Below are 16,638 nucleotides of genomic sequence, written 5' to 3' on the forward strand. Positions count from 1 at the left end.
CTTTTTTAATTGGTAAAATTTACCACAGGAAATTTCTGAACTTGTATTGAACTTATTTCTTACTGATATCGAAATTCATTTATTAGCAATGTTTTGATATTTTATGATATTGTATTGATATTTTATATTGTTTTGATATTTTATGATATTGTCTTGATATTCTATGATATTGTTTTGATATTTTAAGATATTGATTTGATATTGTTTTGATATTTCATGATATTGTTTTGATATTTTATGATATTGTTTTGATATTTTATGGTATTGTTTTGATATTTGCTCATATTGAATTCAATTTTTTGATATTTGCTATTATTGAATTCAATTTTTTATATTTGCTAATATTGAATTTCATTTTTCTGATATATATGACAATGTTTTTATATTTGCTAATATTGAATTAAATTTTCTGATATATATGATAATGTTTTTTATATTTGCTAATATTGAATTAAATTTTCTGATATGTATGATAATGTTTTTTATATTTGCTAATATTGAATTAAATTTTCTGATATGTATGATAATGTTAATTGTATTGCACTTAACTTAATTCTGATTTATACTGTATTGAAGTTTGACGGACCATTAAATTTTCAAAAAATACTGAACGATATCTTTTATTGAGTACAATAGCCAATTTGAAGTCTGGATTTTACTTTTTTCCTATTATTTAATCTTAACAATTTAAAATTTCAAGTGCTTTCACATGTACATCCCAACCCAATAGTAATGGTGATTGACGAACGTTCTTACGAAGCTAAAAGTCCGCCATCGACGTTTAAATTTGCTCCGTGTATCATACTTGCTTGATCGCTGAGAAGAAATGCAACAGTTTCTGCAATATCATTTGGAACTGAAAAAAAAATAAAAAATAATTTTACATTTCTATTATTTAAATAGCGGTTTAAAATGTAAAAATCCTAAATGCATGCCTACGGGCATAAGTTTAAATAACCGGACAAAAAATCAAAATATATTGTGTCAAAGGTTGTCTTTTTTCGATAGCTGCTATGGAAATCTTTGAATTCTGAAGCGATCATACTGTGCTCTTCTAATAAAGCAATTAGTGAAAAAATGTTTTTTTTTTCAATTTTCTTTAAATCTGAAATTTTAGGTACAGACATCAAAATTCATATATTTAGGATTATTATAAAAAAATTAATGTATTGAAGGTAACTTATTTCTTTATTGAACTATACGTTTAAATAAAGTCTGCGTTACAAAAAAAATTCATACGAGCAGCTTAGTTAATTGAAAATGTGTTTTGATAGAAAATTGTTTATGGTATGAGACTCTAGAAAAATTATGTTTAAAATGTTCCTTGAAAGCCTTGAATTTTAAATTTATAAATTTTATTTTCCTAAAACTTTAAATAATCTTTATGAATCACTAAATGGTTAATTGAAACATCATTGGCTTTTTTAGAAACGTACTAGAGAAATAGAATATTTTAAGTCTATTTATAGAATTATTGATGAAATTTTCGTCATTTGTCATTTTGTTACGATACAAGCTGTGGGATAACCTGGAAAGTAGACAAAAAGTAGGCATATATCCTAAAATACTACACAAAATGGACTTGAGTGAAATAACCAGTTTGACCATTCGGGTTCAATTGAATTTGGTTTTCCTTTTCAAATAAATCCATATTTTTTATATCGAAGGTTTCCGAAACTGGAAAAGCACATTTAACTTCCAAAATCGCATGGTCACCTATAAGTTAAATTTTACTCGCGAAAAACCTCACTCAGGGGTACTGTTGCCTTATTGGGTTTGCGTTGCGATTTGAATGCTCCGAGGGGCAGGTCACTTCCATTTTGAGTGCGTCTTAATCATAGTAAAATGATTAAATCAGGGTAATCGTGATTAAATCAGGGTAATCAAGATTAAAAAATCTAATCAAGATTAGAAAATCTAATCACGATTTAATCAATCTAATCACGATTTAAACGAGATTTAATCATTCTAATCATGATCTAATCTTTTTAATCAGGATTTAATCATTTAAACAGATTTAATCCTTTTAATTAGATTTAATCATTTTAATCACGATTTAATCATTTTAATCACGATTTAATCATTTTAATCACGATTTAATCATTTTAATCACGATTTAATCATTTTAATCACGATTTAATCATTTTAATCACGATTTAATCAATGTAATCGGTCGAATCGATAATTTATCATTAAAATCAAAACTAAAGTACGATTTAATCATGTACTAATCACGATATAATTTTTTAATCAGGATTTAATCATTTTTATCAGATTTTATCATTTAATCATGATTAAATCAGATTTAAACATTCTAATCATGATTAAATCAGATTTAAACATTCTAATCATGATTAAACGTGATTTAATCATCTTAATCGTGATTAAATTGAATTTATTCAAAATAATCACGATTAAATCGGATTTAATCGTTAGGGGTGCGTCGTTAATCAAGGAAGTGATCTGCCCCTCGGAATGCTCTTCTGTCCAGCATTATGCCTTAGTCGCTTGCACTCTCTTGGCCTCCAGGTGCGCAGTTACCGTTTGTCTTAGACATTAATTGGCTCCCTGGTTCTAGGTGCGATTATACGGACTACTCGTTGACTCGGTTTTTTTTCCAGTCACTTGAACTCTTTGCCCATGGACTGGTGCCTCGTATCCCAGATGCTGAGTTCTCTGGGTTTGTATTTGTCATTTCCAGCCTGGGGATCCGTCAGCAATCTCGCTGCTCCCCGTAATTTTCTATTTCCCGTACGGATTTGTGTGCTTTATGCTTGGCTGTGTCTTGGCTCCTTGATCATGATATTCACTCGGCTATTGTGTTCTGATTCTAGTTCGGCCCTTTGTGCTCTGTCCGACGTTGGCTCTACGGACCCGCTCGTTCAGTGGCTTAATTGCCTTCTAATTGAGTACCCTGCCTCTTCTTTTCGATTGTTATCGACACCTTTCCACAATAAGGCTGTTGATGCAGAGGCTCGGGTGGCCCTGTCTGATGTAACGGCTCCTCTTTATTCCCCGCCTCCGGATAATGTGTACATTCAGCGGCGGTGCTTCAGCGCATTGTTGCAAATGTGACGACGCGAGTGGATCAGCTCTCCGACTGGTCGTTTTTTGTTTTCGATCCAACCTCACCCAGCTCGTTCTATGGTGTGGGGCTGTCAATTAGGGCGGTCCAAGGAGCGTCTTTTGTCTTTGGCCCAAGTGGGTCGCTTTCCGGTGCCGGTGGTGCTCTGCCACTTTGGTCATTGTTCTTCTCCTAATTGTGCGCTGTGTCATGTGACTAGAAACCTGCCGCATTATTTGCTGTTTTGCCCTGGAACTGCTGTCGCCCGTGATATTTTCCACAGAGCTGTTCGTATGCCTCCTGATTTTGATTGTCCTCTTTACATGCTTTTTCGGTTTTCCCCAAGGATCGCCCTATGTTCGTTCTTCGGTGGCAGTTTTGGCTGCGCTACCCAGGTTTTAGTTTGGTTGTCTGCTTTTAAATTAGTTTTTATCTGTATTGCTTGTTTATACTACTCTGGTTATTGTTCTTTTTACTTGTTCTTTATATTTTATTTTTTTTACTTGCATTTTGGTGTCTAAGGCTTTTGGCCGTCATAAAGAAATGAAGGTTTAATAGAATTTGTTTCAATATTCACAGGATTCGGGCCAAATTGTGGCATCTGTATGATCATGAGATTTTTTTTTTCAAAAATTGGATTGGGTCTTATCTCCGTTACCGATGCAAAAACACCTTGACTTAAAGTTCATCCGGGAACTTTAATTAAAACATCAAGTCCAAAATCCCCCAACTTTTGAACCATTTGTTGGTGGCTTGCAAAGAAGGTCAAACTTTTATAAAAACCAAATGTCCTTTCGTACTTCGTGAACGGCCTTTATGGGCCATGGTGTGCAATAACTTAGTCCGGCTTTTGTATACCATAAGGGCGGTGGCGCACTGAGAGATGTTAGCCGTGGTCAGCGTTCCTCCACCCCCCCCCCCACTCTCAAAATTCTGGCAGAGTTGGTTTCCCGCTGTGCGGCGGCGGGTCTCCGTTTGAAGCGCTGTGGATCGTTGGGTTGCAGTGTGGCCGTTCACCGCCTTGCGGTGCCAATCTTTAATATTGTCCGCCCACTTTTGGATATGGAAGTGTCCCAACTCTTAATATAATAGAAAAACCGCAAGTTATTATTGTAGAAGTAAATGTTCGTAAGCATCACCAGTTAGGCGTAAGGAAACTTACCAAGGGTTACGGTACCTGCAGACTGAGAAACCATATTTACTTAAAACAATGGTTTAAATAAATAAATATAAATTTAGATACATATATAAAATTAGTTAATTTCATAAAAATATTTTGAAAGCGAAATAAATATAACTACATAAATAGAGTATTAAAACCCGCCGCATTAAAGCACTAAATATCATATACCGTAAAAGTTGATTCGAAAAGCAAAAATGGCAGTGCCCACACAAAAGAAAAAAAGTGTATTACAAATGAGACAAATAAGCACTAGATTGCACGTGTATCGAAACTTTGGTTTCTGGTTTGGAATTATGTTTGACTATGTGTCATAATTCAATAACCACCTCCTTAGTTACCCATTGAGCCCTTAGCGCGTTACGTATTAAGTTGCTAATAAGTTTCAAACCGATCTAAACATGTGTAAGCAACAAACGCAATTGCTTTAAGGTATTATGCGTATTTGTGACCATCGAGGTGACCATTTAACGTTAATTGGCCAATTGATGTCCGTTACCTGCGAATTTCCCTAAAGAATGACGAGCCATAACTTGCGAAATCAGAGTGTCATCCACTCCTTCGAAAACAGTTTTCCCCATGTCGGTGTCCACAACAGTAGGCGAGACGGCGTTTACTCGGATCTGACAAAAATCCAACAAAATAAATTAACGACAAGAAAACTGGCCATTAAAGTAAATATAGAGACACCTAGCAGTAGGGCTCGGCATTCGCATAAGACCTTTTCCGTTCATTTTTTTAATATCCGAAAATTATCCGAATAAAAACTTATTTGTTGCATATTAAATCGTATAATAGTCCCAGTGGCGGCTTAAGCAATGTTTCGTCGGCGGGGCGGCCTCCTAACAAACTTTTTGACAGGGAAATGGCACCCCTAGCTACCCTGGCACCCAGGGCGGACCGTCCCCCCTTACGCCGCCACCGAATAGTCGTGAATAATATCAATAAATAAACAATTAATCGATTTTCTTTATGAATAATTGAATTTTTGGCGGTTAATTTAACCGTTTCCTCGAGCTCTAACTGGCGGCCTACGCCAGATGTTTAATTAAAAGCTCGATTTTCGTCTGCCTTGGGTTTAAAAACAACAAAGCGTCTCCTAAGCAAATAAAATCCAGCGGGTCAGAAGTTACTATCGTTGACCAAGTGGTGGCTCTATTAGAACTGAAAAGGGTAATGGATTTATAAATCAAACATTAAGAAATTAACTCATTTATTTAGATTTGTACGTAAATGTGTTAAATGTCTTCAAAATTTGGTTGCACGTTCAATTATTCATGACGGGAATGAAGCTGTCAAAAAGTTTTTTTCACTAAAGTCTACGTTCGTATTGAATTTAATCAATTAAAATAAAGGCCAGACCATCCCTTCCAAAAAAGTCCTCATTCCAAATGTTCATACAAGATTTCATTTTCGGAAAGTCTGTTTTAGAAACAAAATATTTATCTTTGTAGTGTTGAATTTAAATGATCTTACCTTGTACGGGCCGAGTTCCAAAGCGCAAGATTTGGTCAGCATGGCCACAGCTGCTTTGGACGCGCAGTACGCCGACATTCTGGGAAACGGGAATGTAGCTGAGATACTGGCCAAATTGACAATTGCCCCGCCAGTCTCTCTCGCCTTCATGCCATTACTCACGACCTTATCAACAAAGATTAATAACCATCAATAGAAAATAGAACTGCTCTATCTCCCGATAATATAAATTCAGTAGTTTCAGATTTAAAAAAATAGTTCTAATCTAAGCGTAGTGTCACTTAGCGTTAACGCACAGTGCATTATCCTAAGACCTAACGAAGTCTGAAGACCGATCTGCTTTCGAAACCTTTAGACAAACTTTAGGCGCAATAAACTTGTAGAAAAACAAATGCATTATTTAACCCTAAATATAACGAAAATACTAAATATTTATTCGGTAATTTATTTACGATAAACCTTTTTAATGTAAAGAAAAATAAATTTTTATGTTTTCCAAAAGCTTTAATAAATGCTAAATGTTTTATTTAATCCTTTAATTAAATATATCTTTGGTTTTTCAATAAGCTTAAGCCTTGTTTATAATGCAACAAAAGCCGCTTATTAAACAACTAAAAACATTTAGAACCATGCCATTATCCTGATCAGTCTAACAGATGATACGAAATCTAATAAATACTTGTTTAAAAATTAATAATATCTTGCTTAATTAGTAAATCAGATAGTTTAATACATTGTATATTCTAAATAATATTGCGATAAAATATATTGCCTGAAAAGCCAGGCAATTCTTTTTTCATTTAACACGCGCGAAGGGGTGAAACTATTCTAGACTCTACTCAATGGTTTATTGTAAACCACCATTAAGAAGGGTTATAAGATTTCAATTAATTTAACACTATAAAAAGTCAAAATCCACTAGCCCTAATTAATTGAAATTAACTAATTTGAGTGAACCGTTTTTTCTCTAAAAGAGTTTTCGCTGGCACTCCATTCTAAAAAATATGTCGCTAATGGGAAACTTTTACTTTAAGTCAGATTTATAATAGATTGTGGAATACGTTTATAATATACTAGCTCCCTATAAGTTAGGATTCGCCATATATCTAATGTTAACAGGTATTTCTCCCATAAAAAATCAAAACCGATATAAGTGACACCCTGTGGCAACTTTTTGCCTATCTTTTCAGCTTCTTCAACTTCCGTCGGTAGCGGAAATGGCTATCTCCAACAGAATTTTGTTGGCTGGAGAAATACTGGATTTAGAGGAAATTTAAACCAAGGACAGTAGATACAGGGACGAGAAAGCAGGGGAAAAAAATTCGATTTTAAACGTCTTCATATTCACGGGGAGTTAGACGTAAACAAACCGCGGCCATTGTTAAGACGTGGTTCAATAAAAAATAAATAAGTAAAATTTCCATTTTCTAACTAGTATTTTCTAACGAAAAAGTAAGAATTCGTTGAGATAAATTGTTTTCGAAATGATACCAGAAATTCAGTATAAGTTTATAAGTAGCTTGATTTTTAAAGCAAGTGGCGGCTCGACTGAAGTATTGTTTTCAATAGATGTCGCTAGCGTCGAAATCAAAACGTGCAGTACAAAAAGGTACCCCTTACATTGATTGGATCGTTTGTAATTTGGTCAATGACATAAATTACAGCAATTATAAACAATAGTTTTACACGGGATATATAATTTAGGTTAAAGTCCACTAAGTAGAGTATAAATGGCCTAATTATATAATATTTGTTAATAATGTTCTCTGATGCCGTTATTGTTCCGCTATTTTGAATTTTAGCTTCCTTTGACATAAAAAGATGGCACCACGCTCTCCAGTAAGTCGCGTTTTTCGAAGATTTGGATAGATTCATGGCCATCTCTAATAATAGAGGCCTTTTCATTATAGAGATGGCAATGATAGAGCCGGTACTTGCTTTAAGTCTTTTATGAGAATCATAAGGGTTATCATAGTCTTATTTGTAAATTCCACATGTATACATATATTATATATTTTAAACTTACTTGAGTGATATTGAAAAGTGACTTCACATTGATGTTCAATATCCTAAATTGGAATAGTTTATCTTTATTAGAACTTTCTAAAGGTTCAGAGGATGACCCCACATACACTTTGAAGCGAAACGATTTGTCACAATCCAATATCTAACTGGCGTTTTTTTTTAATATATTGCATCAATGATCTGTATTTACATATATAACACCAAAAAAGTGCTAAGTCTGGCCGAATAACTAAGCATAAATTTGAAATAACAGCTATAACTTGAGACATTTGAGATCAAGGTTAAAGCTATAAAGTTCTATGGGACTCTGAAATTTGAGATATTTTGAATAACATTCGTTAATTAAGTGGGCACAGGACCGTCATAACAACTAGCTAAAATTGTATTATAATCATCATATAATTATTTGCCCACTCCGATTTGAAACACTTTAAAAATGAACTTTTAAACTTGTCAAAACATTGGTCTTATTGCAATATCTTTTTTTACGCAAGTGTAGGCGCTATTATGTCTAATGAACGTTTTTTTACATTTATACCAAAAGTGTGCCAGTTCCTATACTTTCCAATGCTACAGATTTACTGAATGCTGCTTTCGATATAGATCACATAGAATGCTAGACTAGGATCGACATTGCACCAGCTTTCTAGTTTATTATTTCGTCATTTGTACTAAAACGGTGATAGATGGCGGTAGCGTTTCCGTCGAGTAGAAAAAAATTAATAAGACTGCTAGCCTTTCCCAGTGCTTCCTTAGTTCTCGAAGCTCTCACCAGACAACACTGTTTCTACTTTTGAACTTCATTCCCTCCCCAATTCATAGCCTCCTTCCTCCTCTCGCAACTTTTACTTCGCTGTAGCATTCATTTGAAAAACGATTACATTGACACACTTTTGATAATTATGTGAATTTGGATGGTACACATTTATCCCTGTACCAGATACATTATTTAGACTAACCAATAACAGTGCAAATGCATTTTTATATTTCAACTGTTGCTCTCGATATTTGAGAATATAGATTAATCGTTTTCATCACCTTAGCATGAAATGAGCATCAATAAGGACAAGTTTAAGCCATAATTCTAAAAATTATTTAATTATTTCTCTGGGAAATAGTCTAGCTTGTTTCGATTTCGAAAAAAAATTCCAATAAATGTTAGTCTATTTACCTGTCCAAACATTCTTCGGTAATGGCCCCAATTTCCTCTTTGGCCAAACAACCAGCGTTGTTGACCAAAAGATCAATGTGACCTAATTTTTCGATTGCTTTCTTTGTTCCATTCCAGTCACTGACATCCTGAATTACAGTCTCAATATCTGGATACTATAGATAAATTATTAAAATTGAATTCATGCTTCCAAATAAATAATAACCGAAAACATTTTCGGTGAACTTTTATAAAAATTATTAGATCCAATGTCCAAATTTCTTATTGCATCAAATAGTTTGAATCAAATCGAATTTTTCTAATGGTTTATTACTAAAAGTCTAATTATCTATTTACCAAGGATGCGTTATGATTTAATGTAATGTCACATATAAATTTATTATCAACTATTTAAAGGGACACTAGCTATTCTTCTCATTTACAATATTATGATTAAAATTCTACAAATAAAAAGAAATTGGCTAATTTTTTTAAGAAATTTAATAATGTTATGATTCATAAGCTTACGAAATTGACGATTTTAAGCGTTCCGTAATTTTATACTATATTGAAGCATTTGGTCACCAGATGGCACTAGGTAAAGTCTAAACGAGTTTAAAAAGTATATTGCGTATTCGAATATTTGACGAGGACAATAGAAGATTTTGGAATTGTCGACTAAAAGTAGACTAATTAATTTTACTGTATTTAAGAAATACTTACCTCAAGCTTTAAGGCTTCTAATAATGAAGAGTTATTATCCAACGCAATAACCTTGGCATTGTAAGTATGCAATTTCACAATTGTTGCCTTTCCTATTCCTGTGAATTTTAACAGCAAATCGTTAATCTTAGCTGTTTTTAATTATAGTTATGATTGTTGGTATCTGCGGTTGCGCATAAAGATCGATTTTGGGGCGTATACAAACGTAGTTCCCAGCAGTGTAGCACGGAGGGTGTGGAAGCATGTTTTAGAAGCGATTTTGCTAATAGAAAATTAATGATAGGGAAGATCTCCCCCCCTGAGGCATTGTTTCTAGCTTCACTAATGTTAACTCCTAAATGCTTTCGGAAATGTTTGAGGTCCCCTGGAAATATATGCGGTTGTGCCCGCAACCAACACAAGCTCCGCTAGTGTGTGTGCTTTAAGGAATTCAATAAAAGGATTCATTTCTCACCTCTGCCGGCTCCAGTGACAAGAACTCGTTTTCCTTCAAAGTTCAGCTGCATCTCGTTCAGAAATTTCTTCAAAATGATAAGAAGCGGAAAAATCATAAGCCTGTCAGTTTGTAGACAATGGTCTAGACCGCCTAGTTAAACTTCATAGATAGCCTTGATCTTGAGAGCGCATCAAGAATGTTTGCGATTTTACGTCTTTATCTTTTAATGATTGTGGGCTAGAGTACGTTTGGAAAAGTTGATAATATTCGGTATTATCGGAAGAATATAATATATCTCTTACAAATTTGGAATCAAGAAACGTACTAATTGTGACGAAATCTAAATAAAATTTAATTTTATGCATTGCATTTGTAAGAACTATATAAAAAATAGTTAAAATATTTTGGGCATAATTTTGGAATCAAATTTCATGCACAATTTATGTTAAGGCTGCAAATGTTTTTTCCTTGAAACCTGTACATTCGCAGGCTTCCGTTGATTTTTCGAATTACCTTTCAGAGAAACCCTAGTGCGTGTGAAATACAACTTATAATTTTTTTAAACTTTTACCGAGCAGAAAATTTAATTTAAATACAAGAAAATATTGCAATGTAGTATATTTTGTACATTTAAATTCATCTGGTAAAATTTGAGCTGTGATACGGAGTACGCCTAAAAAAGTTTCAATGGTGCAACTTTAATAGTTACGTTATATATGGAGCCTTACCTCGTAAAAAGAAAGTTATATACTTCTGGTACTAAATGAACGTTAAGAGCTCGGTTCGATAAAAGGTTGAAGTTTTAGTTTCGGATGCATTCAAGCATTTTGTAGAAATACTTTACTGATACTATCTATTTAAGTATCTAATTTATTTTTCAATATTTTTCGATAAAATGTTCGCTTTGTCAATCCAACAATGCCATTTTCAATCATTTGGCCGAAATAAAACGCGAAGAAAAATATATACTAGCAGAAGAAAATAAAATGTCTTTTACGGGATAAGTATAGATCTCCCTTTCCTGCTAATTCTGTTTGATTGAAACGTGGCTATTGTAAGGTCCCGCTGATTTTACAAAACCCTTTTCGGAAATGAAAATATTACTGCCTAAAATAAATCATACACTAACTTTCCACGACTATTAAATTAGTAAAATATGGTTTTATTTCTAAGGAAAGTCTAATTTGGCATTTTACATTGTTAAACGTACAAAATAGACGCGAAATTAAATATTTCAATCACGTACCCGACCTTCACGAAATAGATATAATATACACTTCTGATATCAGATTTGTAGTGCTAGTAGTAGATGAGAGTGCCAGGCAAATTAAATATTATCAAAAAACGTGAGACAAAATCTATATTTTCAATTTCGGTTCTCGTTTGGGTTGTTTCGTATCATTTCGTATCGGTTCCAGCTGTATTGAACGGATAAAGATATGTTTTGACAAGAACAAATATTAAAGTCGATAAACTTCATTTAAAGTGGTGATCTTGTTTTCCCTTTTGATAAGTATGTAAAATGGAAAATTTAATAATAAATGACACGGAAGAAAAAAGCATTTTCAATCTGTTATTCTCAGAAATGATGTTGTTCACTGTGCAAAATTAGATAGAAGTTCTTGTATTCAGTTTCAGTTAAAATTACTAATGTTCTTTCGAGGAGTACTAATGATTCGATGAAAGCTATTACGTGGAAGATATTAGAGTGACAACCAAACGAAAAAAGTGGGACCAAACGTTACTACATTTAGTCTGGGCTCAATAAGACCGTACCTACACGAGTATCAGTTCTATCTGTTGGTTATCCGACTTGTATATTTCAAGCCGTAACGAGCTTAGAATGTTTTCTTTACAGAACTAATTTATTTTTTCTACGCAAGCCCCTCTTTTATTGACAACACCAGAATAAATCAACTGTCAGTGTTTATTTCGTTTATTATTTTTAATAAATTCCCAAATCTGAGAATTGTGAACTGTTTCGCGCGATATAATGTTATTATATAGGTTGGAATAAATATCACTTTGTGTCCCTCCATTGGGAAACCACCAGCTTCAGACAAGGCCGAGTTGTGGTACCGATTTCGGAAGTGATTGTAGAAAGAGCCAAAAGATCTTTCAAGCATAAAGGAAATGGAGAATTTTACTTCGGAGACTCTCAAAGTTGTATATAAAACAGTATGTTTATTTAATTAAAATATATTATTTATTTTATCAAAGCCAAACTATACTCCAAGGAAACGTAACAATATAACAATATAATTTATGGGATAGTCAAATTGTTACCCGCTATTTCTTGGATGTAATAGGAATTTTTTAATACAGGGTGTATTTCTGAACCGCGAAAAACATGCAACCAATCAATTTGGTGGTATCGGAGGAAAAATATTTCACGCTTTACAATCTGTTTTGGGGTTTAGGTAAGTCAATCATACTTTTTACAGATAAGTATAAAATTTTATTGATTGGGTTTAAGCAATTCTCAGTGTGGTAGTCAAACAGATTTGGCTTAATTAATAGGATCCTTTTATATAGTCTGGTTCAACCTTAGAAACCTACAAATTATTATCAAGTATTTCTGGTGATCGCTGTCATTACCTGTGCGTGTAAAATAAATCATGGTTAATTAGGCATAACTAGGTTATATTATATATTAAACAGTGACTTTAATTATAACTAACTTGTATACATGTATGTACCTGCCCACTTTGCCTTGCCAATTTCTATTTAATGAGTTCTTGGTTTGATGGGTCTGATTTTCGTCAATATGCTGTACACTCTACAGAACAAAACCGAAATCTCGAAATAAATTTGAACATCTCAAAATCTGTGTTAAAGTTAATTGAAAAATCTGAAAATCAGCAGTTAAACCGGAAAATCATATCTCAAAGTCAGAATTTGTCACCTCACCGTGGTAAATGTATTTTGCAGAGTTGAAGAGTCTTTAAAACATCAAAGTCACGTTTTCAGCCGCAGTTGAAACTATTTATGCAACTGTCCGGTTGGGCGTCATTTCGCATTTATAATTTTAGAAACCCGAAATAAAAACGGAACTAAACGGTTGACGTTTGTACAATTGAATAATACCGATTAAATAACTGTAATTATTTGATAGTTAATGTTTAAGTTGTTCAACGTAAGCGCTCATTTAATATTAATTGAAATTATTGCAAATGGCAGTGTAGAAGATTCAGAAAATAGAGCAGATAACTCGATGTAAAGTTAATATAACGTCTACACATATGACTTTACAGGGGTGGACAACATTTCGGGTCAAATGCCAAATTCGAAAATTGGAAGTATGCTTCGGGCCGCAAGTTTAAAATTTAAAGTTGTATTTTACCAAAACAAAATTAAACAGTTTATTCCTTTTTTCTTGAAAAGTACGATTTCCATCTTCAATCTTCTTGTTTCGGGATGAGAAAATCCCGCGTTCCTTTAACGAACGATAATCGTGTGAGATAATATCGTAACATACAGAACAGCAGACGACGCGAGAAAAAGGCTTCCCAAACAGGGTGGGAAATAAGGTTTTCTTTTTCAAAATTATCTAGAGAGAAAATTCTAGGTTATGATGCTGCTGTTTTCTCCGAGGGGCAGGTCACTTCCCTTTTTTGTGCGTCTTAATAATAGTAAAATGATTAAATCAAGGTAATCGTGATTAAATCAGGGTAATCAAGATTAAAAAATTAATAACGATTTAATCGCTCTAATCACAATTTAAGCGAGATTTATTTATTTTAATCATGATCTAATCTTTTTAATTATATTTAATCATTTTAATCACGATTTAAACATTTTAATTAGATTTAATCATTTCAATCTTGATTTAATTAATATAATCAGTGGAATCGAGATTTTATCGAGCGCGGTAAATACGAAATAATAATTATTATTACATATTAAATTATTCTAATCAGCTTGATACAATCACGCACAATTATAATCATTCCAATCACCAATATAATCATTCTGATTCTCGTTCTCATTTCTAATAGTGATTTCATCATGCTAACCACGATTTAATCGTTTAAATCAGATTTAATCATTTAAATCAGATTTAAACATTATATTTATTAATTTCACATGATTTAATCAACAATCGTGATTAAATTGAATTTAATCAAAATAATCACGATTTAATCGGATATAATCTTTTGAGGGGTGCGTCGTTAATCAAGGAAGTGACCTGCCCCTAGGTTTTCTCTAAGGAAATGAGAACATTGAAAAATGAGCTGCATTTCAAAATAGGAATTTTTTTAAAGTAACGCATGGGCCGCAATTTCATAAATTATCGATACGCTACGCATGGTGCAATTTATAACACGGTGGGCGGCTTGTTGGCCATCGCAGCTCTAATATTTCTATCTCAGGACATTCTGATGAGACCACCGGTGTCGTAGGGTTTATGATAGCTTGGAGCACCGGTATATAAATTTATATATATAAATATTACCACATGTCGCTACCTCTTATGGCTTTTGACATTTTCGGCGCTGCTTAGGGGTTTTCTCAGAAGGTTAATCCCTAAATTTTTTTAGTCCTTTGCAAAGAAGGCGTTGGATAGTCTTTGTATTTAATAATTATCTACTGTATTGAATTCAAATTCAAATTACAATTTATTTTACATTATTTAGAATGTTAAGGGCCAAGCCCTCCTGCGACAGTTAGCCCTTGTATCAAAATTTATCAAAGATTACATTAAACAGAAACAGTGAAATAAAAAACGCTAAATAATCAAACAAATGTATACTATAATAGTTAAACTACTCTTGAAACACAATGTTTTTCAGAACTTCGAATTTTAAACACTTTAACAGCGTAGAGTCCTAAATTACTTGAATATTTTACCATATAATAAGTGGTTTAATTTTTTGTTAGAATTAAATTTTGAAAAATTTAAGACATTATTTGACCTGGTTTTAGTTTTACTTTTTACTATCTCAAATAATTGAGGACTGTTAATTTTAAAAGGTAAATAATAAGTTACTATTCGAATTCATAACTTGTTTACCCGGAAAAATAATTAGTTTTCTTTCGTCATTATTAAGTAATTTATCTAATTTTTATTGGTTTATCAGATATATTGTATCTCAAGAGATAACGAATACCAATACAGGAATATATCATGTTCATAGAAATGTAAGTGGAGTTTGACATCTACTCTTATTAAATTCTTTCATATATTTACTACCTGGAAATCATATAAAACATGAATGATTGCCCAGAATGGGTATTAAAGGACTTTTGTGGTGAAACACAAGAGCGCAACGGCTTAACATCCTAACTGCCTTAGTCGTATCGGAGAAGATTCGTTTACTCAGCTTTTTCAGTTGACAAATAACACCACGACCAGGGAGAAGCTCGAAATAACTTAGCTGCTAAGCAGACACTGAACCATTTTAATCACTTAACAGCAGACGAAAATCCATAAGCTAGACGAACTTCTCGCTTAGACCGCTAGGTGGCTCAATGCTAACTGAAAATGATTAATTGTCTCTCAGACGGACATAATTGTGAGGTTGAGCGCATCGAACGGATAAAAATAAAAAATAATAATATAAGTTTCCTGCAAATGGCCGATGTGGAGCCTAATGCTTAAAAGTCTCCTTATCTCTCAGATTGACACATTTGTAAGACGGACAACTCCCATGAGTCTTATCCACGTCTTTCACGATCGGATATGCATTACTCATAACAGATATAGATTCGTGGTAAATAAATGTAGTCTATACCATTTAAAAAAAATTCGTAGGAAGTGGATTTGTCGATCACCCCAACAGTTATTTCAGAAGCAAGAACAAAGTTAGTCGATTTCACGTCTGCAGTAATGGAAGACAATTTAAGTTTTATAATGGGTCAAAGGAATTCGACATCTAAAAATCCGTTGTATTTCCTGCTTCCCTTCTCGCGAGAGGTAAGTCGAACTGTTTAAGTTACAAATCTACTCAATTTCGTTCAACCTTGGAATGAAATTTTGCTATGCTATAGCCTTGGCACCACCCTAATCCCAAGCCATCCTATGTTGCTCTTAAAATAAATTGCGAAATTGAGAAGATATTGCTATTTATTATATATTATATTTAATTTTTGTTATGGGACCCAGGAATTCAACATCCAAAAATGCTTCCCTTCTCGCGAGAGGTATGTTCAGTTACAGTTTTAAGAAAATTTCGTTTGACCTTGGTATGAAATTCCCTTGAAGCTCATAAATTAACTAGCAAAATTGTAAGATATCGGCAACTAAACGAAAGTAATCGCTTAAACATCAGAATAGTTATCATTCGTTTATTATGCCAGGGAACACTATTAACTTAATTTTTTTAGATTCGGAAATGGCTTTTACCATTTTAAAAAAATTATCCACTAAGCTATTAATTCAATAAATATATGCAATTTAAAAATTATTTTATTTAGTTTCTCAATACAACGCTTCCGAATAGAATTTTATGAACAAATATCTAATAAGGTATCAATTACCTGAAGGTCAGTAAAAACACGTACATTTCTTGTGTATAAAATGGAAGGCTTTATGTGCATCCATTAATCATTGTAATTATGCCTTTTAGTCATCAAAATATCCC

At 33.1% G+C, this 16,638-nt stretch overlaps 2 protein-coding genes across 2 annotated transcripts in view; one reads left to right on the forward strand and one right to left on the reverse strand.

Moving 5' to 3' along the window:
• Nucleotides 1-593: 593 nt before the first annotated feature.
• Nucleotides 594-10,184, reverse strand: LOC149956143 (carbonyl reductase [NADPH] 2-like). Its single transcript, XM_090165393.1, has 7 exons — nucleotides 10,073-10,184; nucleotides 9,619-9,716; nucleotides 8,917-9,071; nucleotides 7,747-7,789; nucleotides 5,721-5,885; nucleotides 4,744-4,867; nucleotides 594-856 (listed from the first exon to the last, which is right to left on the reverse strand). Exons 1-7 carry the CDS (start codon nucleotides 10,167-10,169, stop codon nucleotides 753-755), a joined length of 786 nt encoding a protein of 261 aa, XP_090021519.1. The 5' UTR covers nucleotides 10,170-10,184; the 3' UTR covers nucleotides 594-752.
• A 4,978-nt stretch (nucleotides 10,185-15,162) lies between these two features.
• The window catches only part of LOC149956144 (uncharacterized), a 29,232-nt gene continuing 27,756 nt past the window's right edge, over nucleotides 15,163-16,638 (forward strand). The window contains exons 1-2 of the mRNA XM_090164634.1: nucleotides 15,163-15,196; nucleotides 15,810-15,971. Coding sequence (XP_090020760.1) covers nucleotides 15,885-15,971 — 87 coding nt within the window. The 5' untranslated portion in view covers nucleotides 15,163-15,196; nucleotides 15,810-15,884. The remainder of the gene's footprint in view (nucleotides 15,197-15,809; nucleotides 15,972-16,638) is intronic.

Source organism: Leiobunum rupestre, chromosome 2, assembly GCF_980474605.1.
Source record: "Leiobunum rupestre chromosome 2, qqLeiRupe1.1.hap1, whole genome shotgun sequence".
In the NCBI taxonomy this organism is placed as follows: domain Eukaryota; kingdom Metazoa; phylum Arthropoda; class Arachnida; order Opiliones; family Sclerosomatidae; genus Leiobunum; species Leiobunum rupestre.

Bases quoted from the DNA above. Each gene is read 5' to 3' on its own strand.
- LOC149956143 (XM_090165393.1), bottom strand. From the start codon at position 10,169: ATGATTTTTCCGCTTCTTATCATTTTGAAGAAATTTCTGAACGAGATG. The intron at 9,072-9,618 runs GTAAGTATTTCT...ATTTATCTATAG, and splicing joins TAGAAGCCTTAAAGCTTGAG to TATCCAGATATTGAGACTGT. The intron at 857-4,743 runs GTAACGGACATC...TTTTTTTTTCAG, and splicing joins TTCTTTAGGGAAATTCGCAG to TTCCAAATGATATTGCAGAA.